This window comes from Chanodichthys erythropterus, chromosome 18 (assembly GCF_024489055.1).
Source record: "Chanodichthys erythropterus isolate Z2021 chromosome 18, ASM2448905v1, whole genome shotgun sequence".
In the NCBI taxonomy this organism is placed as follows: domain Eukaryota; kingdom Metazoa; phylum Chordata; class Actinopteri; order Cypriniformes; family Xenocyprididae; genus Chanodichthys; species Chanodichthys erythropterus.
In genome coordinates this window covers 29493595-29520476 of record NC_090238.1, presented here as the reverse complement: position 1 = coordinate 29520476, position 26882 = coordinate 29493595, and the positions used below count along the sequence as shown (strand labels likewise).

Sequence of the window (26882 nt, the reverse complement as noted above, 5' to 3'; positions counted from 1 at the left end):
ATTAGGGCCAAGCAATAATAAAAAAATAAAACTGTTAAATTTCGAGAAAAAAATCGAGATAAAATGTTGAGAATAAACTCGTTAAATTACAAGAAAAAAAATTGTTACATTTGAGAAAAAAGTCGAGATAAAATGTTGAGAATAAAGTCGTTAAATTACGAGAAAAAAACTTGTTAAATTTCGAGAAAAAAGTCGAGATAAAATGTTGAGAATAAAGTCGTTAAATTACGAGAAAAAAACTTGTTAAACTTCGAGAAAAAAGTCGAGATAAAATGTTGAGAATAAAGTCGTTAAATTACGAGAAAAAAACTTGTTAAATTTCGAGAAAAAAGTCGAGATAAAATGTTGAGAATAAATTCGTTAAATTACGAGAAAAAAACTTGTTAAATTTCGAGAATAAAGTCGAGATAAAATGTTGAGAATAAAGTCGTTAAATTACGAGAAAAAAACTCGTTAAATTTCAAGAAAAAAGTCGAGATAAAATATTGAGAATAAAGTCGTTAAATTACGAGAAAAAAACTTATTAAATTTCGAGAAAAAAGTCGAGATAAAATGTTGAGAATAAAGTCATTAAATTACGAATTTGTTCTCATAATTTAATGACTTTTTTCTCATAATTTAATGACTTTATTCTCAACATTTTATCTCGCCTTTTTTTCTCGAAATTTAACGACTTTTTCTCATAATTTAACGAATTTGATCTCATAATCTAACGACTTTTTTCTCATGATTTAATGACTTTATTCTCAACATTTTATCTCGACTTTTTTCTCGAAATGTAACGAGTTTATTCTCAACATTTTATTTCAAGTTTTTTCTCAAAATTTAACAACTTTAATTTTTTTCAATTTTTTTATTATTGCTTGGCCCTAATCCTCTTCTGTACGGTAGTGTATTTTAATAAAAGAAAAAAGATTTTAAATCCCAGATCTTCAATGTGGTCTCAGACCTTTGGACCCCACTGTATAATTGTTAATATACTCAACATATTCACTTCAATATTTTAAACAGTGTTATTTGCATGTACACTCATTGCTAAGCTCCGCTTCTGTCCCTAAACCTCATACCCATCTGACCTCCTCCGCTGGGACCAGCTGTCGTAACCCAGTCTCCCAGCAGAACCTTCGGACAGTTCCCATCCAGACTGTGCAAGTAACTGCTGCTCTTCATCTTGCTCAAGATGTTCTCCTGAAGACCTGGTGTCAAATAACAGCAAAATAACAAAATAAGTAATGTATAGTTAATTTAACTATTCAAAGTAGTGTTAGCACACAACGAAAATGGCACACTGCTTTATCTGCTCGCATAAAACTTCAATATATATATTTCAATGTTCTAACCAAACAAGGTCTTAGTCAGGCAATTGGAACAACAAATAAGGGATTTCATATTCACATATATAGTAAACACACTCCTGATAAAATACAATGGCAATCAGCAAACTAACCAATTATCAAATAAGCTAAAAGAAGATATCAAATCTTGTTTAGTCAAAACAATGCAAATTACTGAAGTTTTATGGGTTTTTTTTACACACTTTAAGGCTAATTAAATGGAAAAGAACACAGACAGGTAATTTATGGCAAGGGGCAACATGATCTTCTACTGTCTTGATAGGATCACATGAATTAGTTAGAGGGGACAAAATGAGCACCCTGAGTCAAATAAGGACATGATTTATATTGAAGTGCTCTGAACTGGTAAGTATAGATAAACACTTTAAATAAAAAAGGTAACCTAAAAATGTTAACATCTTAATTAACTGGTTCAAGTCAAAAATATTATTTAATATTGCTAAATCAACCTAAGTAAATTAATTTATACCAACAAAATAAATGTTTATTAGTTAAATCAAGTAAAAAAACAGCTCTTTAAGGTAACAATTGCACTTTTTACAATGAAGATTAAATGGTTAAAAGTTAAATGCTTGTACGAATTACTCATTACTGGATTAATGTGACTTTAATCCTAAAAGTAAAACCAATCATGCAATACCTGCTTTGTGTTATTCTATGTGGACCGAGTTCTGATGGCAGAGGCACCTGAAATAATGACAAATTAGAGAAATGAAGAGAATGACATATTTCTGAAATAGAAGTTCATTATTGCAATCCTGAAGTAGGTCATGTCAGGTGATTCATTATCGATGGGAATATCCTTTTTTATACCAGTACTGTACAACATGGTCAATGACTTGATGCTCTTTGTCATTTAAAATTTAAAATCGCATCAAAAATGCAATTCATGTAAAAATACATAGGAAAATATCAAAAATCTGTCATTTTTGGAGAGCTTAAAGTTAGAAAAATAGTGGTATAACCCCTGTAATCAATAATTATATCCCTTAAAACTCATCTTTGATCACCAAAATGACATTTAAATGTTTTTTTACTGTGAAATTTTTTTTTTCATGCCTCAAAAATAGCTTGAATGTACCTCTACACCCTTGCCTCATTTAGTATATGTGGATCAATGAATATGCAAATTAGCCCCGCCTCCACTTACTCACGCAGCTCAGAGATGAACCCGCTCAAACTCTGCACAAATTGTATCGGTCTTTACAACATCGGACACATAACAGTAATTAATATTAGCCTTTTGATTGACTATGTTATAAAACAGATAATAAAGTTTTGCTAATGTTACACAAACCAGAGTCAGACTGCCTTCTAACAATCTCCTTAGAAATGCGTTGAACAACTCAGAACATCAGTGGAGAAAGGCATATAGTTCATCGTAACATTGTAACATTCATCATACACCCGCCATATTGCTAAATCTACATGATTTTTCATATTATCAGAAAAAAAAACTGGGATACCCTCTTGAGACTCTCTTCTTTTTTTACTGCAGTTTTAAAGAAACAATTCTCAGCAATGGTGTTGACATATGAATGTGCACATAGTTTGTCTTAAAGCATATTAAAAACACCACATAGACATATGAACAACAATAAAAATTTGATATTCACCACAGGGGGTCTTTAAAAAACAAATGGTTTCATTATTAAATTATTTTAATTCTTGAAATATTGGCATAGTCTTTTAATATAATTTCTTTTGAAAAAGACGTGAAGCAATTTTGTTCTAAAATATTATTTAAAATGTTGTCAGGCAAATCACAGTACCGGTATATCTAACATGAAAACAATAGAAACGGAGGGGCCCTGTGTGGAAAAAAATACTTTCAAAAATATGTTTAAATACCTTCTTCTTTTTTTTTTATAATTTTGAGTTGTGAAATATACAGTGTTTGATGCACATTTTGGTAACATACAGAGTGAGCCGTGCAGTAATGCCTGTGGGGGGCGCTCTGATAATATTCCAGTAGTCTCTCGGCCAGGGAAATCCGCCGCAAGAGGCTCTCAATGAACCGCCGCAAACGAACCTTCCCACACATCTCATGCTGCGCCGCTGCTTCCAGAAACTTCTGGATGGTAACAACTTCCCTGCAATACAGTAAAAGGTAGTTACTGAAGAAGCCCTTTTATGTGTAAAAATAAGCCAGAGAGTTGAGCACTTTCTTCATTTCATTATCATTTACTCCCCCCCCATGTCATTCCAACACTGTATAACTTTATTTTATTCGTGGAACACAAAAGAAGAATGTTCAGTAATAGGTTTTCCAAAAAAGGCCATCAAGTAACATTGTATGGAAAAGACAATGGACATTCTGCTAAACATCTCTTTTTGTGTTTCACAGAGGAAAGAAAATCACTTTGTTTTAAAATTCATGAGGACAAGTAATTGTGCACTGTTCCTTTAAGAAGAGGTCATCTGAAACCCATACTGATAAACCACAAATCTGGTGACGTATTCACAAAGCTTAAATAAATATTTAACAGGGACAATTCACTTAAAAATGAAAACTGTGTCATCAATTACACACTCTCATGTAGTTCCAAACCCATAAGACTTTCATTAATCTTCAAAACACAAATGAAGATATTTTTAAAGAAATCTGAGAGATTTCTGTCCCTTCATTCAAAGTCTACACACCTATTCAATCTGACAGTTCAAAACATTCATAAAGAGAACATAAAATAAAGCCATATGAATCGAGCGGTTTAATGCAAATCTTCTGAAGAGACACGATGGCTTTATATGATGAACCGATTTAATTTAGGCTTTTATTCTATGGAGGACGAGAAATGATTTAAGTATAAATAAATAAATATGTGAATGCAGAATTAAATAAATAAAAATATGAAATAAATGAAAAAATAAATGAAGAAATAAATATAGAAATACATACATAAGTAAATAAATGAAGAAATAAATAATTAAATGCTGAAATAAATAAATAAATGCAGATGACGTGCATAAATGAATGAATACATAAATACTTTTGTCAAGTGTCATTTTTAATTGTGCTATTTTTGTACTATTTGTGTTATATTACATTTTTCTACATTTATTGATTTATTTCTACATTTATTTATTTGTTTATTTAAGCATCTATTTATTTATTTCTTCATTTATTTTATTCATTCATTTACTGATGTATTTCAACATTTATTTATTTCTATATTTATTTATTTATTTATTCATATATTTATTTCTTCATTTATTTATGTATTTCTACATTTATTACTTCATATATTTATTTATGTATTTCTACATTTATTTATTTATTTCAGCATTTATATATATATATATATATATATATATATATATATATATATTTTTTTTTCTACATTTATTTATGCATTTCTACATTTATTTATTTATTTCAGCATTTATATATATATATATATATATATATATATATATATATATTTCTACATTTATTTATTTCAGCATTTATTTATTTATGTATTTCTATATTTATTTCTTCATTTATTTATGTATTTCAGCATTTATTTATTTATTTATTTATTTATGTATTTCTATATTTATTCCATCATATATTTATTTCTTCATTTATTTATGTATTTCTACATGTATTTATTTATTTAATTCTGCATTTATGTATTTATTCATTAATTAATTTACTTATTTATACTTAAGTCATTTCTTGTTCTCCATATTATTGACATAAAAATTGATCAGCGATCATACATAGAGCCCTCAAATATAGTAAACAGAAGCTCGCTAGATGCGGGAGAACAAACCTTATGGAATATTGTGGAAGCTCAAACAAACTTTGCGCATACATAAGCTTCCATTTACCAAATTTGAGTTCGCTTTATGTATGATCTCTCTGTATGTATGTAACTCTTTAAATCTTTAACTCACTGTTCTCTCCGCTCCAACTCGTGCTCCGAGATGCTGAGCTGCTGCCTCAGTGTGGCGATCACCATAACAGCGGCATCTACCTGTCTGCTGAGCGCTCGCTCTCGCTCCAGCACTTCCTGTTTCTCCTGGGCCAGGTGATGCGAGTGAGCGCGCTCACACAGGATAGCCGTGTCCGTCTGCGCCAGCTCAGAACTCAGCCGCAGCAGACGCCGTTCCATGCTGCTATTGGCTGTCCTCATCATCCCCTCCAGCCTCTTCTCCACTGACGCCACTGGAGCCGAGAGGGGTCCAGCACCAGCTGATGCGTCCCCAACGCTGAGGCTCCTCTCGGGGGGCGTGAGCTTTTGATTGGCGGGCTGCTGGGATGGAGCTTGGTCAACGGCGAATATGTGTTTGTGTTCTCCTCTCGTAGTTGAGTTAGTATTGGTGCCGGCATCACGTACTTTATGCATGTCGGAATTGGAGATTTTGCAGCCTTCCATATGGTCCGTGTTACAGAAATCCCTTGTGGATAGGAGGCTGATGTCATGTTTAGTGTGGAACGGGTGGCTGTATTCAAGGTGAGCTCTGAGAGATGAAAGACTGTGGAAACGTTCGTGCTCTCCGCATCGCGGGCAGCGGAAAGGAAGTTGAGGAGGGGCCCCGGCTCCACACGCCTGACCGTTCTTCACAAACAGCGCTGTGTTGCGTGTGCACACTTTCTGCTGCATGACACAGATAACCTGTCAACAAAAAAATAAAACAAATTTGGCACCACAGTTCTTAGATATAAAAATACCTTATAGCAGAAATGCCAAACCAGGGTCCGCAGGCTAGAGTTGGCCTGTGATGACCATTGATTTGGCCCACCATATCACAACAGTGGGAAAATATTGAAGCATTATCTTCATTTCTAAAGTATCTTTTTGTTTTAATCGTGTTAATTTAATATAACATAGTTGGATATAATGCAACATTTACATTCATCCCAAGGCACTCAAGTTTGATTTTTGTTCCTTCGTAGTAAAAAGTTTGTTCACCTCTGCCGTATAGAAAGAACAACCATAAACATGATTCTAACTTAGTCACAGACAAATATATCAGGCAGGCTGATTAATCTGTCTATATTTGCATATAATACAAATATGTGTAGCAATTTTTGAGTAGTATTTAAAACAAAAAGTTTTGTCAATGCACATTATTTGAATATAATACAAATATTTGTAATGATTTTTACATATTATGTAAAAATTGTCTTGTCAATGGGCATTATTTGCATACATGCAAATATTTGTAGTGCTTTTTTGATCATTTATAAAATAAATGGTCTTGTCAATGCACATCCCACATGAAAAAAGTACTATAGTAATTTATAGTAAATTCTACAGTGTTTTTGAACCGTACTCTAGTAAATCAGTAGTATACAGTTTATATTATAGTATTTACAACACTTTGTTAATGAATTAAAGTATTTACTATAGTGAACTGATAAACTGTAATAAATACTGTAGTACACTTCAGTTTTTACTACTGTATTGTAGTATAATATACACTATAAAACTTAGTACAGTATTGGGTAAAGTAATTTGTTTATAGTACTATAGTTGGTATATTACCACAGCAACTATAGAATTACCACAACAAATTAATTCAAGTACTGTAGTATAGTAGTACAGTATAGTATTTACTATAAATTACTATAGTATTTTCACGTGGGATTATTTGCAAAAATGCAAATATTTGTAGAGATTTTTGAGTATTAAAAAGATGTAATATGTAAAAAAGTGCAATTATATATTTTCATTGTGTATTTTTCATGTTAGGATGGTGAAGTAACTAGCTATTTAGCCTACATTAGCTCCTGCTGGTAGATGTTGCATGAATCTGAATTAAAAATATATCATTTGTAACAGCAGCTTCCAATTTATAATTAATTAGGTCTTATGTTTTATCCTGCTTTGATTTTTGTCAACTCTACTGGGACATGTTGTCACAAAACGTCAACAAGCATTAAAGGGTTAGTTCACCCAAAAATGAAAATTCTGTATTTTATTACTCACCCTCATGCCATTACACAACCCGTAAGACCTTTGTTAATTTTCGGAACACAAATTAAGATATTTTAGTTGAAATCCGATGGCTCAGTGAGGCCTCCATAGCCAGCAATGACATTTCCTCTCTCAAGATCCATAAAGGTACTAAAAACATATTTAAATCAGTTCATGTGAGTACAGTGGTTCAATATTAATATTATAAAGCGACAAGAATATTTTTGGTGCGCCAAAAAAAACAAAATAACTAATTTTTTAGTGATGGCCGATTTCAAAACACTGCTTCAGGAAGCTTCAAGCGCTATGAATCAGCGTGTCGAATCAGCGGTTCGGATCGCCAAAGTCACATGATTTCAGCAGTTTGGCGGTTTGACTCGCGATCCGAATCATGATTTGACACGCTGATTCATTATGCTCCGAAGCTTCCTGAAGCAGTGTTTTGAAATCGGCCATCAGTAAATAAGTCGTTATTTCGTTTTGTTTTTTAGCGCACCAAAAATATTCTCTTCGCTTTATAATATTAATACTGAACCACTGTACTCACATGAACCGATTTAAATGTGTTTTTAGTGCATTAAGGGATCTTGAGAGAGGAAATGTCATTGCTCCCAACGCAGGCCACACTGATCCATCGGATTTCAACAAAAATATCTTAATTTGTGTTCCGAAGATTAACGAAGGTCTTACGGATGTGGAACGGCATGAGGGTGAGTAATACATTTTCGGGTGAACTAGCCCTTTAAATGAACTGTATCTTTTTTCCTGGGCAATACTTGTGGAAATGTTCAACATATTTTTTTGTAGCCCAGATATTAAAGTATGTGCTTATACAGAAATTAGCTTTTAAAATACAGCTAAGCTGGGAAATATTCAATGGAGCAAAAGTGTGACAATTTGCCCCGGACAGTATCTGGATTATATCGGCCACCCTGAACTCTCTGTATATCGGCATACACTATTGAAAAATCCATATCTGTCGACACCTAACGTTAGTCAGCATCCCTCACTGTCTAACTGGTCATTTTCTACAGGAGCAAGCTTTTCTCAAAGCCTTACATAGACAGAATGAATGACTGTATCATTAAAATACAAATAAGACAGTATGCTGATGGTGACAGAGAAACGACTTGTCACGACTAGGTTGCGTGCTAGATATTCATTCAGTACACAAAGACAAATTTCCATCCACTATTTTAGTATGTTCTCTCTTAATTTCAGCATATCCATGGTTTAAATAGGTTAATGTAAAGCTTTGGCAAATCAAATGCATGCACATCGATGGTGAGATCAAATGCATTTGCAAATGTTTTACTTATATGCTTTTAATGACCCACAATTTTTTCTATACTTACATAAAACTGCCAAAGCGATATTTATGCAAATCTTCTTATGCAAGCAGGCGATCTACTGGCCAGAGTCTGAAATCAGACAGGTAGTCAGCTGACATTATCTATAACACCAAGCATGCGATCATACCTTAATGAACGAGCTCCAATGGGATTGTGTTTTGCAACCTTTAATCAAACTGTTGATCCTTCGGATTATCTGTTGCTTGATATTTCAGTCCGAACCCCACTGGCCACCCTCTCTGATTGAGATACAGTGAAACGATATCTAGGTGTATGAAGTCATCTGGGTACTAACGACGTTGTCAAGAATGAGCGTGACAGCAGCGACAGAGGTGATATTGATTTCTTATCATATGATGCTGAATGCAGTTTTCGTGTGCAAAATGGTTATAAAATGTCATCGCATTATCTGTAAAATTACAATCGATCTAAAAAGATCCAGCAGCCACTGACTGAACAGATTCGGTCAGATTCATTAGAATGCAGTGCGGCAGACCGTCAGTCTAATCTATTTAAAGACAGACGGGGGAGATGAGCACAAAATCACAGCGTTAACATTAAACTCGCTTTATAATAGTTAGCATAAACTAGTCTGTAATGTACTAATTTTACATTTTAGTATTATTTACATAAAATCTATTAACAAATTCGACTTATTTAAGCACACATATTAGTTTTTTCGCTACCGCGACCCTTCTCAGTTTAAAAATGGTATCGCCCAACTGTTGTATAGGCAACGGTGAGCTTTGGAATGAGCTGATTGGTCGATTTGCGGTTGTGTAATCCGTTGGTTTGTTGTGCGGAGAGGGGCTTGTCTCGAGGAAGAGGCCAGTATGGATCCACCGCGGGATATTCAACATTTTAAACGAAATATTGCCACTCGATCCACGGTATCATCGTGTTCCTCTCTAGCCATGGAGATCAAGAGAAAGAAAATAAGAGAAAGCATGTTTTTTCAAAATGAGGTGAGTCTTTTAAAATTCGCGTTATTGTTTTTCATGTCTGTAATGTGATTCGAGACTAACCGCCACATTCAATACTTTTCTCAGGCCAAAAACAGACATATGAAGCGATGCACAAGTGTGCATGACACACAGCAGATTATAGAAGACATGAATTTGTTGTACATAAGACAGACTTCTAAGAAACTAAAGGTAGTCTGGGGAGAGTGTGATCATGTTTCATTCATATTCTCTCTATATACCATGTTATGTGTTGGAAACATCATCAAACACCTCCTAAAAGCTGTATTGCTTCTTAGAAAGTGTCAATGTTTAGATGTTTTTGTCCAAATAGTCTTCACTACCCACTTGCGGGATCCGATTCTTGGGCGAATCGTTTCATGTGAATCGGATCTTTTTAGTGAATTTGTTAAATTGGTTCTCAAAGCAAATCTGAACCTGCGTCTCAATGTGCATTCTATTAATCCTAAATAGTATGTGACATTAGTAATATTCAATACTATTTAGGGTGGATAGTATGCACATTGTGATGCAGGGTGAGTGAACTGTTCACGAATCGTTCTGAATTATTGCGAGCGGTTTTTGCGTCAACAAAGCGCTGACTCACTTAAACGAATGAGTCAAGAACCAGTAAATGAGCTAATAGTTAAATAATGAAATGACTATTAATAAACTAAACAACATAATTAAAACTTTATTGGAGCGTGTAGTGTCCAAGTGATAACGAATGGACAAAATAATTATTGAATCTATTTTTTAAAAGAACCGATTCGCCGAAAATGACTCGGAGTTCCGTTACTTCCACTCACTTTCATCAATCCATGTACCATTGTCAGTTCTAAGAGACCTGCTTTTACTCTTATGATAATAATGGCTTAAAGTAGGGTGAGCTCTTCTTCTCTTCTGTTATTTTTATATCATTCACATTCATTGGTGCCCAATGCCCTCATCTCTCCATCAATCAGCATCCACCTGCATCAGGAGTTATTGTGTAGAATAGACTGTGTGGTAGAGTCATTCTCTTTCATGACATTATTCTTCTTGTCTGAATTAGTTTTTACCCAGAACTGCTTTGAGAGCTCTTGTCTATAAAGCTACAGTATGGATTTCACCCTTCCCAACAGGACTGTGATATTCAAGAGAAGCTGGAGTTTGAGATGCGAATGAGAGCCGGGGCTTACAAGCTTCTGGTTGCCAGCACTAAAAAAGAGCAGGTGTTGGACGCTTCCAGGAGTCTGTTAACCTGTAATGCCAGAATTAAAGCCTACATGAGTGAAGGCCAGAGGAGGAAAGCGCAGCAGGACATCAGAAGGTTAGAACAGCAGGTGTATTTAGTGGAAAATTATCTTATTTTTAATGTAAATTAACAAACATGCATAGAAATAATACATTTTTATTTAAAAAAAAAAACAAACAAACAAATTTCTTAGATCCTCAGTCTCTCAGGATCAAATCCCTTGTAGTGGAAAGGTAGCCATATCTGGTAAGGAATCAGTTTTTAATTTTTTCCCTCATATATCCCGGTTTGTTATAGTTGTTAATAATATCTCAGTGTTTCTTTGGTTCATGTATTTTTCATTTACCTATCCAGGTCTGCGAATTCCATTGTTTTGGAAAGATTCAGAACACTTTAACAGCAAAGGAAGTGAGTGACAATATAAAAACTATCATATTGTAACTATTGTAATTATTTATTAAATGCAAAGTCTGTTTTGGTGTTTATTAATTGAATGGTTTTGCTTACACACCCTACAGTTCTAAAGTTTAGTTTGAGTCAGTAAGATTTTTTTTTTTTTTAAGAAATTAATACTTTTATTCAGCAACAACATACTGTAGTACACTGATCAAAAGTGACAGTAAAGACATTTATAAATAACAAATGATTTTTAATTCATATAAATGCTTTCCTATTCATTAAAGAATCTTGAAAAAGTATCAGTTTCCACAAAAATATTAAGCTGCACAACTGTTTTCAAAATTGATAAATGTTTCTTGAGCAATAAATCGGCGTATTAGAATGATTTCTGATGGATCATGTGACACTGAAGACTGGAGTAATGCTGAAAATGCAGCTCTTATATTTTTAATTTAGTAGTTTGTAATTGTAAAATTTCACAATATTACTGTTTATACCATTATTTTAAGTAAACACACACTTGGTGAGAGACTTCTTTCAAAAAAGTGCAACAAATCTTAACAACCACAAACCGATGAACTGTAATGTGTATGTATATTTTAAATAATATCTTCATATTGTCATTTATCCTGATGTCATGCATATCTGAACCCAACAGATGCACAGCGGGTGGCAGTCTTTTGTTTGATAAAGATTGGTTCAGAGATTTTTGACACAGAAATGGTGATTGCAGACCCCTCAATGACCGATATTTGCTTTGAAGGTGTCAAAATTTTGTAAGTTCTCAGCTTTCCCTATTTCACTGCAAATTTAGTCATTTGAAAACTATAATAAAATATGATTGTTTAAAAATCTGACTGCTGTAGAGTCCTGAGCTCAATTTCAATCATTTGAACAGCTCTGACGCAAAGCCGGACTTTGAACTGACGTTTGAGCTGTATAGCTGTGGACTGGAGGAGGAAGCAACCTTTGTCAACACTCCCAAAAAACTGGCCAGGAAGCTGCGCTCCTCTTTTGGCAGATCTTCAGGCAGGAAACTCTGCCCTCTTCTGGATGGAGGAGACCCAGACACTTTCCTCCAGTCCAACCCAATACCATTGTATGCAAGGATGGATATAATTTCTATTACCTTAATAATTAAATTGTAGTACCAGAGAATTGCATGTAAATTTTTTATGTGTGTGTGTCAGAGGTGCACGGTACTCATTGCTGGCCTACACCACACTGGGCTTGGAACAGGCAGAGGGATCTTTCCAGTCTCATTCTCTTATAATTCTGCAAAATGGTAAGTGCGAACCAGCTGCATTTTAATAATTGACTAGCATAGTGATTCTGATTGATCTTCTGCTATTGGTCTGTCAGTGGAGGCTTCGTCATGGCTGCCGCTGTATGGAAACCTGTGCTGTCAGCTGGTGGCACAACCTGACTGCATGACACAAGACATGATGAGCAGTTACCTGAGCCAACAGGTAAGCTATCAACTGGTCTTTTTTTCTAGGAAAATTATATAGCATAAGGATTCATATCATCATTTTTAAATGAAATTTGTAAAATCAGCATTTTGCTTACTGTCCATTTAGCTAAGCATTGAGGGCTTGCAACGCCACTGTAAGCTATATTGTGTGCTGAAGGCTGGACAGATTTCATGCTATTACACTCCTGAAGAGATTCAAGCAAAAGTGGAGCCCAGCCTCATTATTCCCATAAACCAGGTAAGAAACATTTCTAAAATGGCCACTTTTTTCTTAATCTCAGAATGCAAAACTTTGCTTTTAGGAAGGAATGTATAAGATCAAGTGTGTTTTGAAGTCACCACTACATAAAAATTCTTGGTTTTGTGCATGATTGTATATTTTTGCCAAAAGAAAAAGAGACTAAAAGTGTTCAGAAGACAGATTGAATATAGGTTTTTATTCACGTATAAACATTGCTCAGTGAACATAAGAGACGTTAAAGTGCTGTGTAACATGAGAATGAACCTCATTGGTTCTTGCATGCTTGAGCTTACATTTACCATATCAGATGTGTGCATTGATGAATGCTTTTATGTGAATAAAAACCTAAATTCAATCTGTTCATCATATAAAGAGGTTTGGACTAAACCACTCCATTCGTTTGGATTAATTTTTCAATCTCTTAAAGTGATAGTTCACCCAAAAATGAAAATTCAGACAGTCATTATTTACTCGCCCTCAAGCTGTTCCAAACCCTTTATGCATTTCTTTCTTCTGTTGAACACAAAAGAAGATATTTTGAAGAATATGGGTAACCAACAGTTGATGGACCTAACTGACTTCCATAGTTTTTTTTTTTTTTTCTTCTCCATACTATGGCATTCAGTAGGGTCCATCAACTGTTTGGTTACAGACATTCTTCAAAACTTCTTGTTCAACAGAATAAAGACACTCATACAGGTTTGGAACAATTTGAGGTTGAGTAAATGATGACAGAATTTTCATTTTTGGGTAAATATCCCTTTAATTTTTTGAAGCAACATTCATTTTATGTGCTATTTTGGCCATGTAAATTGAAAATAAAATGCTTAAACTAAAATTAATCGTTTTTATATACTACATGTGAATTATCACAACTTTGTTTTGTGCTTTTTACATCTACTAGTGTTAAATTATGGGATATTATAAAAAATTCCAATATCAGCCAATCATGGTTATATAATAATCGGCTATATGGCCACACTGCTATATGCAGCCTTCTTAATCTAATAAGCTTATAGTTAACACAGTAATTTAATTGCAGTTAATGTTAAAGGTTACAGCAATAATGGCAAATAACTGACAAAGCTTTACCATCTGGGATACATTGAAGAACCATCCTATGTGTTTGTTTATGCAGGAGACCCGTATTCGTGTGGTAGAAAAGGACCACCAGAGGACTGGCTCTAAACTCAACCTGATAAACCCGAGAAACGGAGACTCCGTCAGTCATGTGTTCATTACTGAAACTCCTGAAATCTTGCAGGAGTGGCTGGACGCCCTCTGGCAGCACATTTATGACCAGAGTTGGTTCAACTAACATCATTCAGAAATTATTTTACTACAGTTTGTATGTGTTAACAATTATTATGAACTTATTTTTTAGGTCAGTGGCAACATGCATGTGACAAGCTCATGGACATTGAGGTTTTGTCACCACGAAAACCCCCGCTCTTTCTCACAAAGCAAGCTGACTCTGTTTATAATGATCTGAGTGAGTAATCAAGGATATTATATGTATCGTTTATAATATAAAAGTGATTTGTACTGCTTTTGGTTGGACTGAATTATGAGGAACCAGTTTAGTCCAACTTCCTGTTATTTATTTTTGTGTATGTGTTCATTGTTTGTTTAATGTATTATTTTCAGGCATTGGGTCCCCTGGGAAATTTGAGAGCTTGACTGACATAATTCACAATAAGATTGAGGAAACTGATGGCCGCTTTCTCATTGGTCATGAGGAGGACACGGAGCCGCCTCATTGGGCAGCGCTGTTTGAAGGATCCCGGCCAATGGTAGTACAAAAAACGGTTCTGTCACCAGGTAAAGAAAGCAATCAGTCTATTACCAGTCCCCTCACGGGCAGCAAAAAGAAGAGGAGAGCTCCTCCACCCCCTCCAGATAAATTACCATTTACCAGCGTCTTATCCAATCAGGAGAAAGAGAACTGTAAGGGGGCGAGGCCTCGGACAGGGCGACCCTCACTGGATGCTAAATTCTCTGCCATCATTCAGCAGTTGCAGAAGAGCCACGCATCCACACGCAAAAACGCACCCCTTGGACAGATCGAGCCCTGTCAGCACACTTGCGTCCCGCAAAAAAGAGATGACGAGTCGGATATGCCAGAAAATCCTGGGAAAGAATTCAGTCAGGTCCCTCAGCCACCTGTACCGGCCCCCAGGAACAAATTGAGGATGTCATTCAGAGACAAGATGAATCCAAAAGCCTGGTGAATTAATGAGGCATGAGACATCTCTTTGATTTTAATGATCTGTTATGGAAAGATAAAACGTCCTTGGACTCGTACGGAGATAAACTACCCATTTATTGATCCATATCAAGGGTCAGGAGAATGTAGATGAAAATGCTGGGAGTGAAAGTATATTACCTATCTTGTTTGTTCTATCTTGAACAAACATCTATAATCGGACAAAAGTTGTAATTTTTGTAGTATTTTAATCGCATTCATTTGATTTAATTGCATACTTAACCTAATTAGGTCCTGTTGTTAATAGATTGATAACTTTCACTTTCAAGACTGAATAGCGGCCCAATTCATTTCAACTCCTTTTAAAATCTTGATCTAGTTTAGGTTGTGTAGCTATCATATCTATTAATATTAGTTGTCTGTAATAACCACTCATGATGTAACCACTACAACTAAGCACTTTAAGATTTTGGTCCACTGCGGCTGCATCATTTCAGTTACTTTTTTTTTTTTTTCTTTCAATCACAGAATAATGTCATAATACAATAAGAAATTATGTCTGCTATGGAAATGTGCAGGTTTTCTGCTTTATTTTTAAAGAATCAGTAGGTGAAGATGCAGTAGAAACTAGATTTTTGGACTGAATGATTTTATACAGTTAAACACTAATACTTTTAAATAACTAACATTTTAAAAATGTTCATGTTAGACACTAAGGGTTTAATCTTCATACTGTTGTATTGAATCAAGTAGTTTAAATGGTTTAAATGTGTTTTATAAGGTCTGCGCACTATGTAACGCTGTATGTAGGGTACAGTGTGTATGAAAATGTCTTAGGGTGAATTTGTTTAATATCTTTGTTTCTTTTTATGTACACATCTGAATGTTTAAGTAGCTCACACATACTCCAACAGCACTTAGTGGAATACTAAGTGCTGTTGTAGATTACTTTTCGAGATGGTTCATGTTGTTATGGTACTTTTTGTGCAATACATTTTCTTTTGATTGAAACTGTTCTTTTTCAGGGTTTTTCTTTTTTTTCTTAGAGTAACTAACTTTTCATCAAACATTAGTTTTTCTCTGGGCATTAATGTAACAGGAAAAGATATTGGCAGTAATTCTTCTAAATGAAATGGAACAACTTCATTAAAGTTGTACTAAACTGATTTTATTCTGATGTCCTTATTCAGTATGTGTGCCTGTGCAGTACAGAAAATGCCCTTTGTTACTGTAGTGTTTTGATTAGAAATATTTCAGTATGGAAAAAATCATGCAATCATTCTGTTGAATTTCCACACCCAAGACATTGTTCACTTAACTGTAAAAGTGCTTTTTCCATTACATCATCCCACATTCTTTAGTAACGCCAGTTAAACCTGAGTTAGATTACCTAAAAACCAACTTAAAATATAGATAGCTTTATACCGAGCATCATTACTATGTATTTTTCTACAATGCCTAGATATATTTTTACAATATCAATTGCTTCTAGACATTTAAGAAAAGGTTTTCTTTTTCATTGTTAGACATAAGGCATCAGAAAACTGGCCTATTTTTTTTAGATTGCTGCAAGGCCCCATGAATTTGTTGTTCCAAATTGCGTTCCAACTCCTGCCAGTGCTGTTCCTCAAGAACCTGCTGCTTGTATCATTTAATGGAGAAAAAGAACACTATAATAAACATGTGTTCTGTTATTGTGGCAAAATTTGTGACTTCTGCATTGTATTCTAGTCTCTTCTCACCTTTTTGTTGAGGGAGGTCTTCACTGTGAGTGGAAACACCTGTTCATTTTTCTTCATACTGTTTTTTTCAGTCTTTCTCTTATGTCTTTCCTGTTGTTTCTGCTCCAGGGTCTTCTGTAGGGTCAGCACTCTCTCATCTCTCCTGACAGCTTCCCGCAGTTCACTTCTCACCCTTTTCTCTTCTTGACTGAAAACAGAAATCATTCAGCCCTTCTTTTCCACATATTTAACTAAACATAATATATAAATACTAATAATCATTCATATGTATAATTTTTCTAATTTAATTCAAATATTTTCGTTATAAGTTATATCAGCAGCATAACAGGTGAAAAGTTAGATTGAAAGATTAACATGAATTCGAGAATTTCTTTGTATTTTATTTGTTCCCTTTTTTGCTTTAAAGGGATAGTTCACCCAAAAATGAAAATTTGATGTTTATCTGCTTACCCCCAGTGCATCCAAGATGTAGGTGACTTTTTTTCTTCAGTCGAACGCAAATTATGATTTTTAACTGCAACCGCTGCCGTCTGTCAGTCAAATAATAGCAGTGAATGGGAACTTGAACAATAAGAGTCGAAAAAACTTCCATAGACAAATCCAAATTAAACCCTGCGGCTCGTGACGGCACATTGATGTCCTAAGACACGAAACGATCGGTTTGTGCGAGAAACCGAACAGTATTTATATCATTTTTTACCTCTAATACACCACTATGTCCAACTTCGTTCAGCTTCCTGTTAGTGAGGTCAAAAAACGCATTCTGAAGACGGAAGTGATGTCTCGCCCATATACTTCAATGAGCGCGAGACATCACTTCCGTTGTCAGAGCGCGATCAGACCTCACTAGCCGGAAGCTGAACGAAGTTGGACATAGTGGTGTATTAGAGGTAAAAAATTATATAAATACTGTTCGGTTTCTCGCACAAACCGATCGTTTCGTGTCTTAGGACATCAATGTGCCGTCACGAGCCGCAGGGTTTAATTTGGATTCGTCTATGGAAGTTTTTTCGACTCTTATTGTTCAAGTTCCCAATCACTGCTATTATTTGACTGACAGAGGGCAGCGGTTGCAGTTAAAAATCATAATTTGCGTTCGACTGAAGAAAAAAAGTCATCTACATCTTGGATGCCCTGGGGGTAAGCAGATAAACATCAAATTTTCATTTTTGGGTGAACTATCCCTTTAAGGACAGCAGCACTCAGGCTGGCATGAACTCTGTATGTTTGTGCAAAACCTGAAAGGACCTAATACAGAGCCTTGTGGCACACCATAGTTTACCACTGTAAGATCAGGGGCCGGTCTTATAAGTTAGTCATCACTTCTTTTTTTTTTCTTTAAGGCTGTTCATAACTCTTTTAAGTCAGTTACATAAAAAGGGAGATTGGTCTAATTTGATACTAAAAAGTAAGACTGACTGCCCCTTGACTAACTGCTAGTTGGTCATACTTGTACTTAAAGCAAGGCTAAAATAATGTCTTAACATAATGTCTATGTTTATGCAACTTGCCCCAGATGTCATTTCCACTACCCAAACAAAGTCATAGTGATCTAAGCGGTAGTAGGATTTGAACCAGACTAGTGCCTGTCCACAAATGCAAACCCAATTCTTAAGCCTGTCCAGAAGAATATGATAAGTGTTAAAGGCAGCTCTTAAAGTCAAGTGGAGAAATACAACCACAGTCAGATAACATAAGTAGGTCATTTGTAACTCTGACAAGTACTATGATAGGAAGTCTTCATGAATTTCAATTAAAGCAGTCTGACCTTTTGTACAAATATCACAAATTGACTTATTTAATTAGTGATCTAGAAATATTGCAAAATCTTCAATATTTCTTATCTACAGTGCACAGCATAAATGAGTACACCCCAGGAAAATGCATATCCTCATTGTCATGTTGAAAAAAATGCCCAACAATGCAGGGAATGAGGAAAGAGTAACATCTTCTGTTTCAAGTTTGTGAATTAAATTACACCGTGGTGTGGGAATTCATGACAGCATTGATAAAGCACAACTCCCTCACACCTTCCGGATTCATACATCCCTATATAAGAGCTTTACTACCACTGAACTTTACTGTGGGAACCAGGCACTTCTCACTGTACTCCTCCTCTAGCAACACCATAACATTTTGGATGCTGTTAGATCCAGAATGATTGATTTGGTCTCATGAGACCAGAGTATTGATTCCCAGAATCTATATTTTGTAAATATGGGCTTTGGAAATGGCTAACTGACTTTATTGTGCTTTGGCTACAGTAGTTTCAGTGAGAACAACAACCATGCATGTCATTTCTGCAGGCTGCATCTTACTCTGTGAGATAAACAGTCACTCTTTTCATAGCTTTTGCTGACCCTGAGACACTCACTTGGTATTTCTCCTGTTTTTAGTCTAGCAAAAAAATCCCTCATGACTAAATGAAAGCTTAAAAAAAAAAAAAAAAATGATGGCCTGGTTATTTCAGGGGCCTTGTCACAAGTTCATTGTTTTTGAATTTCTGTGTTACTTTTGCTATATTTTCACACTTAAAACAATGTTTTGGTAATCCTCTTGTACCACTGTCCTCTTTTGTGCTAAGAAATACGTCTCCTGACAGTTCTCTCCCAAGTGGTTCCATTGTTGTCAGCATTAAGTCTGAGAATGATTCAGTGGGCTATATAACACTTTTAATTGTCAAGAAATTACTTCTCTTTAAATGTTTTGGTTCAACATACTTACCTGTTGATCAAACGTTGCCTTAAACTTACTTAAGAAACTTTTTATTTAGTTTTATTTAGTAACTTTTAGGAGGGTGTACTCATTTTTGCTACACAACATTTGATAAGAAAATCTTATTTTCCTGAATAATTTTGACATGCTTCTTTGGTAACTGATTAAGCAGACTTGCTGGAAAATTATATCTCTAAAGAACCCTAACATGTCTTTCATAAGTTTCAAAGGGGGTGTACTCATTTATGCTGTGCATTGTATCTCATTTGTCTTGTTTTAATTTTTTTTTACAGGCTTAAATAGAAAAAACAAACATTTTTAATTTTCTTTTAGACCTGACCGCAGGTTGATGCAGGGACAGGTGTGATTGGACCGGTATGTTACCTGCGTGAAGCAGCATGTTCTGCAAGACTTCTGCGTAGAGCGATATTGTCCAGCTGTTCGAGTAGTAGCTGCTCTTTGAGTTGTTTCTCCTGAAAGATGCGCTGTCTCCTGTCCTCCAGCTCACATTGTTCTGTCTCTCTCAGGAGTGCCAAACGCTCCCGCAGCTCCGCCAGAGACATCTCACACAGCAAATCATGACCTGCAGTCTGAGTAATATAACAAAATAGCTGGATCATGATGATGCATACATTCTTTTTCATCCCCATAGGTATCTATACAACTGCTCAGCTTTAGTAAAATCAAGGCCAATGTCAATTAATTCATTGTAATAACACAGATTTAGCACAATTTACTGTATATTTGTCTATAAAAGTAATTACTTTCATTTTGTAGCATAAATCTTAAGATCTAAAAATGTTCAAGATCATGAAACATAAATTGTGTCAATCAACTGTGTCAAAACTTCTGACTGGTATATCATTATATTGTTTTATTCTATTTTTGATAAACGTAACAAGATAAAACACTAACCTCAGTGTCATCCACAAAGTTTTGTTTGACCAGAGAGACTGACTCAAAAGCGCGAATCTGACGGATGAGCTCCATCTTCCTGCTTAGCTCGGCCTGAGCTTCCTCCAGAGCCTGGCTGAGGAGTTCTCTGCTCTGCTCTGAGACTTCCTTAACTGCTCGGAGAAAAACAGTGTTTTATTGTCAATTCATGACTTGTGAAAATATTATGCCATACGTATCATCCACAATCTTTGTACCTATGCGTTGTTTGATTTCTTGTAGCTTATCTTTGGCGGCTTTAGAGTTCTTGTGACCATCGGCCACTTGTTGCACAAGCTCTCTCATTTCCTTCTCCTCCTTCATACGTTTCTCTGCATACTTGCGCATAAGCTGTGCAGTCTGAACCAATCACACATTACATCATCATAAACATAATACAGACTGAGTCATGTATTGCTGTAAACACTGATGTTTGTTATGAGATCACCTCCTCTTTAGTCTGCTGAGCTTTATGGTGGTTACGCTCCAAGACGCGTTCTCGTGCAAGAACCGCCTCTTCGTGGCTGATCCGTCCCTCCAGTCTTCGGCGCTCCAGTTCAGCTAGTTCCTCCTGTAGATCCTTCTCTTTCATCTCCTTCTGCCACTGCAGGAATGCGGACGGCTCGCTTGCACCCTGTGACAATCGCTCGAATCTGAACACCAAAATACATATACGCCAGAACACTGATGTAAGTGAATGTTGTGGAGAACATCTCAATGACTCTTATGATTGAACTTCAAAGTTAGTTTACCCAAAAATCTCATGATTTTCTGAGTCACCATAAAAGAACCACAAATGTAGTCCACACGACTCAAGAACCAATGCTGTTTGCCCCTATTGATGTCAGAGTGTGGTCTGTTTTTATGCACCATATTTAAATATATACAAATGAGATTTGAGATTTCTAATTTCAAAACTGTTGATAGTTTCAAAAGACTTGACATGGGTCAAACTATATTCATATTTATTATCCCATCAACCAGAACATTTATCTCCCATTCACATCTACATGTAATTTGGTCCAAATTGTTGAAGCTGTTTCATACAAACGAGTCAATGGCATTACATTTTATTAGTGACAGAAATAATAGTGCAACATTTTCAATATTTCTCATCATTTTTATGTCATACAGACAGTTTGTGGTGCTTTTAATTGCACAAAGAAAATAATAAAATCTGATTACCATCGAGGAGTTATGTGACACTACCTTTGTAACGCTTCTTCCAGTTGACGATTATATAAAGCTCCCTCTCGCAGTATGGCTGTTGTGTTCAGTCTGACCGGTAAGCTGTTTGTCTGTGCCGTTGTAAATAAATATATGTTCACTATTTAACTGCACAAAGATACTCAGTTGTAGAAAATAAGTTCAAAAGCACATGATGCATGTGTCAAGAAACATTTTATCATAAATGCATTTTCTATCTAGTCAGAATTACCTTTTGGGTGGCAGGGCTTCCAGAAGTATAAAGCTGGTCAAATTTGAGTTCTGAATCACGGCTTTGAAGAATTTGGGATATTACGTTCTATTCATCAGGAAATATAAAAAAAATTATATTCTGTGATGATGTGGCATTAAAGAAACATCAAACAGCTGATGCATTCAATTGTGCTGTAAGACACTTACTTGAGTTTTCTCAGACTTCTGTGGGTTTGCACATCTGAACTGCTGAGAGTTTGCTTCATTCAGGACTTTCTAATGAAGAGTAAATGAGGCACTTCATGAGGTAAGGTCTGAACACAAAGTAAGCAATATTAACAAAATTAAAAGCAGTTCCCCAGTTTGTCTCTGTTTACCAAAGCTTCTTGTCGGTTCCTCTGCTTCATCTCATCCAGAATCTCTTGTTCCTTTGGAGATCTGTGAGTGGTGACTGGTACCTGAGGGAAGCAAATGCCACAATCAACATAATTTTACAATCTGAAGTGAACAATGTCATAATATCAACTACTGAGAATGCTATAGTTCTCAGCCTTTTTGACTCAAAGGCCACCCCTCCCCCCATACAGGCTAAAATATTTCTGGTATTTCTGCTGTAATTATGACAAAGCTGCAAATCATTTTGTGATTGCAGATGTTTCATAAACTGTATGTTTTTCCAATAATGATTTTTTGTTATTAGTTATTGACTTAATAGTTATTGATTGTTTGTGTTTTTAGCATTTTAATTTAATGTCAGATTATTTACAGATTATTTAAATATATTAAAGGTGCTCTAAGCGATGTCATGCGTTTTTAGGCCAAAATATTTTTTGTCACATACAGCAAACATCTCCTCACTGTCCGCTAGCTGCCTGTCCCCTGAACACACTGTAAAAAAACGCGGTCTCTGTAGTCGCCACAAGCTCCGAAAACGGCAATAAAAACAAACTGGTGCAGCCTGGACCACGAATCATAATAAACATGCTCCAGCCAATAATCGACGAGAATGATTTTAAATGCGCGTTCATGACTGTTTCAGGAAGCACGGAGGGGAGGGGGAGGAGGAGGAGGAGGAGGGAGGGTCTAGCTAGCCTCTGTTTTGTTTGACAACACTTCGAACTTCAACGGGAAGTTACTCCACCCAGTAACACCCAGATCACTTAGAGCACCTTTAATAATGATCTTTTTAATTTAAATACTCAGTCATCCTATGACCCTCTTGGAAATTTTCTGTGGCCCCCTATTGGCTCCGGCCCCCTGGTTGAGAACCACTGTCATAATGTATTGATCTGTGTCATTGCTGAAAATAAAAAGACAGTATATCTCTGAATCTTTGTAGTATTAAAAAGTCTTCAAAATGTACAATCTTTTGACCTTTTACCAAACAACAAATCATGCAATAATTAAATGATGATTGGATGAAAGGAGTTGATGTGTTTTAAAATAAAAAAAATGCTGACTCATAAAACACATACTCCATTATTTCAAGTATTTATTTTGATTCTTGCCTGCTTGAACTTGACTTGACTTTCCTGCTGTGGAATGACTTCGGGAGCAGGGAGTGGTCGAGCTTTGGGCTGGGTCAGATCAAATTCCCTGGGTTCTGTGTTTTTCCTGGGTGATTTTTTTGGCAGACTTCCTCTGCCCATTTTTTTGGCAAGCTGATCCAGCAGCTCCTCAATCTCATTGCACCATCTATAAAGGAGAATAAAGACATCACTGCACAATGCTTGCTAACAACCATCAATAAATAACAGAACTAAAAGTCTTGTTTACAGCAGGATATACTGTACAGTATTAGTTACATGTTCTAGCATCAGGAAAACCTGTGCCACACCTCTTCAAGCCTCCAGCAATGGTGGATAGTATTCATACTCTCATTAATAATTGAATGATTCCTAAAAATATCCACCTAATTAATATACCCAATTCAATTAATGATTTATAAACAACTCTCCCTTACAATCACAATTCAGTAATGGGATACATATTTCTTTTGTGATAGTGTGAATTAATTTTCAAAGCATTTACATGCCTAAATGCAACACCATCCTTTGGTTTCATCAGCTAAAGGTAGCAAGTGTGAGTGTAAAACAATGTGATATACAGCACTACTAAACACTCTTTCCTTTTTTATTATTATCATTTTACCTCAGCAATGGGGTGATCCAGTTGTTATCTACGACAGCAGCATCATAGATGTGACTCCATTCCGTCTGGATATGAGTTGTGAGATTGCTGACGTTAAAGAAAAAGCTCAGGAACTGAGGTACCGGACAGGACATTTGCCCCGTAACAGAGACAGAAAGCAAAGAATGAGAAAATGTATAATTCAACATTGAAATGCTTTAGTTAAGATTCAATTCCACTGTATTATAAATGTTTAATAGGTAAAAATATCATTTTTAAATCTGATTATGTATGTGCGTTGCTTACTTTGTGCATTTTTGAGATGTCTAGAGATTTGATAATTCTACTGAAATGCTTCAGGCCAAGATCATCAAGATGGAACATGGCAAGATAACAGACAACTGATAAAACCAAACAAGATTTGTTACCTTTTTGAATGTCTGACATGAAGTAATATTCACAGCAAAAAGAAACAGCAGCTGGGCGATAGTAATACATTATTTTTGTACACGACATCAACAAAAATACACTTACCAATGAACAGGTTTCGGTCCACTCTGAATAAATATTTTCCATGGTGAATGTAAAAGATGTTGACCACAACATCCAAAAGCTTTTTGTGTGTGATACATCCATATAAAGTATCAATAATAAACTTCTGGTCAGTAGAGGAAAAATTCTAAAAGACAGAAGACATGAGAAGAATATGATCATTTGTCTCTAATGGAAATACAAACCCGATTCCAAAAAAGTTGGGACACTGTACAAATTGTGAATACAAACAGAATGCAATGATATGGAAGTTTCAAATTTCAATATTTTATTCAGAATACAACATATAAAATGTTTAAACTGAGAAAATGTATCATTTTAAGGGAAAAATAAGTTGATTTTAAATTTCATGGGTTCAACACATCTCAAAAAAGTTGGGACAAGGCCATGTTTACCACGGTGTGGCATCCCCTCTTCTTTTTATAACAGTCTGCAAACGTCTGGGGACTGAGGAAGTTGCTCAAGTTTAGGAATAGGAATGTTGTCCCATTCTTGTCTAATACAGGCTTCTAGTTGCTCAACTGTCTTAGGTCTTCTTTGCCGCATCTTCCTCTTTATGATGCGCCAAATGTTTTCTATGGGTGAAAGATCTGGACTGCAGGCTGGTCATTTCAGTACCCGGATCCTTCTTCTACGCAGCCATGAGGTTGTAATTGATGCAGTATGTGGTCTGGCATTGTCATGTTGGAAAATGCAAGGTATTCCCTGAAAGAGATGACGTCTGGATGGGAGCATATGTTGTTCTAGAACTTGGATATACCTTTCAGCATTGATGGTGCCTTTCCAGATGTGTAAGCTGCCCATGCCACACGCACTCATGCAACCCCATACCATCAGAGATGCAGACTTCTGAACTGAGTGCTGATAACAACTTGGGTTGTCTTGTCCTCTTTATTCCAGATGACATGGCGTCCCAGTTTTCCAAAAAGAACTTAAATTTTGATTCGTCTGACCACAGAACAGTTTTCCACTTTGCCACAGTCCATTTTAAATGAGCCTTGGCCCGGAGAAAACGCCTGCGCTTCTGGATCATGTTTAGATATGGCTTCTTTTTTGACCTATAGAGTTTTAGCCGGCAACGGCGAATGACACGGTGGATTGTGTTCACTAACAATGTTTTCTGGAAGTATTCCTGAGCCCATGTTGTGATTTCCATTACAGTAGCATTCCTGTATGTGATGCAGTGCCGTCTAAGGGCCCGAAGATCACAGGCATCCAGTATGGTTTTCCGGCCTTGACCCTTACGCACAGATATTGTTCCAGATTCTCTGAATCTTTGGATGATATTATGCACTGTAGATGATGATAACTTCAAACTCTGTAATTTTTCTCTGAGAAACTCCTTTCTGATATTGCTCCACTATTTTGGACTGTGTAGCTCTCATGAAATCCAAAATGAGCCAAGAATATTTGGCATGACATTTCAAAATGTCTCACTTTCAACATTTGATATGTTATCTATACTCTATTGTGAATAAAATATAAGTTTATGAGATTTGTAAATTATTGCATTCCTTTTTTATTCACAATTTGTACAGTGTCCCAACTTTTTTGGAATCGGGTTTGTAAATACCCATTATTTTACACATATTAAGATTTATATGGAGGAAAATATACATATATAGACATATATACAATAGACAAAGACATATATTGAAAATATACCTTAAGATCCTTGGCAGCATCCTGCGTAAAATTGTCAATGCATTGTTTATCTTCTTGAAACTCGTCCAAGAACCTTGAGACTTCGTTGATAAGGTCTTTGTAGTTCATCCTCACTGGATTTCTCAGCCAAACTAAATATACTTTCTGACTAATAGACAGCAGTTCGATAATGTGGCTAATTTTTCACTTAGCTTATCTGATTCAGATTATTGGAGCAATTTAATAAAAATTGATTAGTATACGACTATCTTGAACCACATGAATAGGTTTAGAATTACGATAAAATCCTATGAAAAACATTCATCCATCCAGCAACGACAGTGTTTTGTTGTTGCCTGGAAACAGCGAGGCGGTGCGACTTTTCCTGAGAGGACGTCAGTAGCCTATTACTATTCATTATCCAGTGCTATTTCCCTTTGTTCTCTTTTGTCCAAAACAAATAAACATTTAGTGGAAAAATATAATATTGATAAAATTAATTTAAAACGCGTTTTGGTAGCTTAAAGTGCTTTACACACACAAAAACAAGAAAAGTAAAAAAAAAAAAAATGGCAAAATAAAAACTTATTATGTGAAGACAGTATGACAATA

General features: G+C 35.5%; 3 protein-coding genes across 5 annotated transcripts; 1 reads left to right on the top strand and 2 right to left on the bottom strand.

The window, feature by feature from the left end:
- Positions 1 to 1054: 1054 nt before the first annotated feature.
- On the bottom strand, positions 1055 to 7282 carry znf365 (zinc finger protein 365). The gene is made up of 5 exons (XM_067366915.1): positions 7277 to 7282; positions 5238 to 5959; positions 3277 to 3448; positions 1996 to 2042; positions 1055 to 1196 (listed from the first exon to the last, which is right to left on the bottom strand). Exons 1-5 carry the CDS (start codon positions 7280 to 7282, stop codon positions 1055 to 1057), a joined length of 1089 nt encoding a protein of 362 aa, XP_067223016.1.
- Positions 7283 to 9395: 2113 nt separating this feature from the next.
- rtkn2 (rhotekin 2) lies at positions 9396 to 16274 on the top strand. 3 transcript variants are annotated; one of them, XM_067367151.1, is made up of 12 exons: positions 9396 to 9581; positions 10703 to 10890; positions 11009 to 11061; positions 11170 to 11223; positions 11873 to 11990; positions 12113 to 12313; positions 12405 to 12499; positions 12577 to 12683; positions 12795 to 12926; positions 14068 to 14233; positions 14314 to 14421; positions 14577 to 16272. In XM_067367151.1, the coding sequence occupies exons 1-12, from the start codon at positions 9450 to 9452 to the stop codon at positions 15158 to 15160; spliced, it is 1938 nt and encodes a 645-aa protein (XP_067223252.1). In that variant the 5' UTR covers positions 9396 to 9449; the 3' UTR covers positions 15161 to 16272. The 3 variants fall into 3 exon arrangements, with proteins under 3 accessions (XP_067223252.1, XP_067223250.1, XP_067223251.1); XM_067367149.1 differs by having other exon boundaries at positions 11009 to 11223; positions 14577 to 16273; XM_067367150.1 differs by lacking the exon at positions 9396 to 9581 and adding an exon at positions 9603 to 9770 and having other exon boundaries at positions 11009 to 11223; positions 14577 to 16274.
- Positions 16275 to 16435: 161 nt separating this feature from the next.
- On the bottom strand, positions 16436 to 26479 carry cfap99 (cilia and flagella associated protein 99). Its single transcript, XM_067367152.1, has 15 exons — positions 26292 to 26479; positions 24609 to 24753; positions 24381 to 24475; positions 24096 to 24208; positions 23453 to 23639; positions 22322 to 22402; positions 22152 to 22220; positions 21964 to 22050; positions 21735 to 21823; positions 20974 to 21178; positions 20744 to 20885; positions 20508 to 20659; positions 19977 to 20182; positions 16878 to 17064; positions 16436 to 16773 (listed from the first exon to the last, which is right to left on the bottom strand). The coding sequence occupies exons 1-15, from the start codon at positions 26397 to 26399 to the stop codon at positions 16672 to 16674; spliced, it is 1968 nt and encodes a 655-aa protein (XP_067223253.1). The 5' UTR covers positions 26400 to 26479; the 3' UTR covers positions 16436 to 16671.
- Positions 26480 to 26882: the final 403 nt, after the last annotated feature.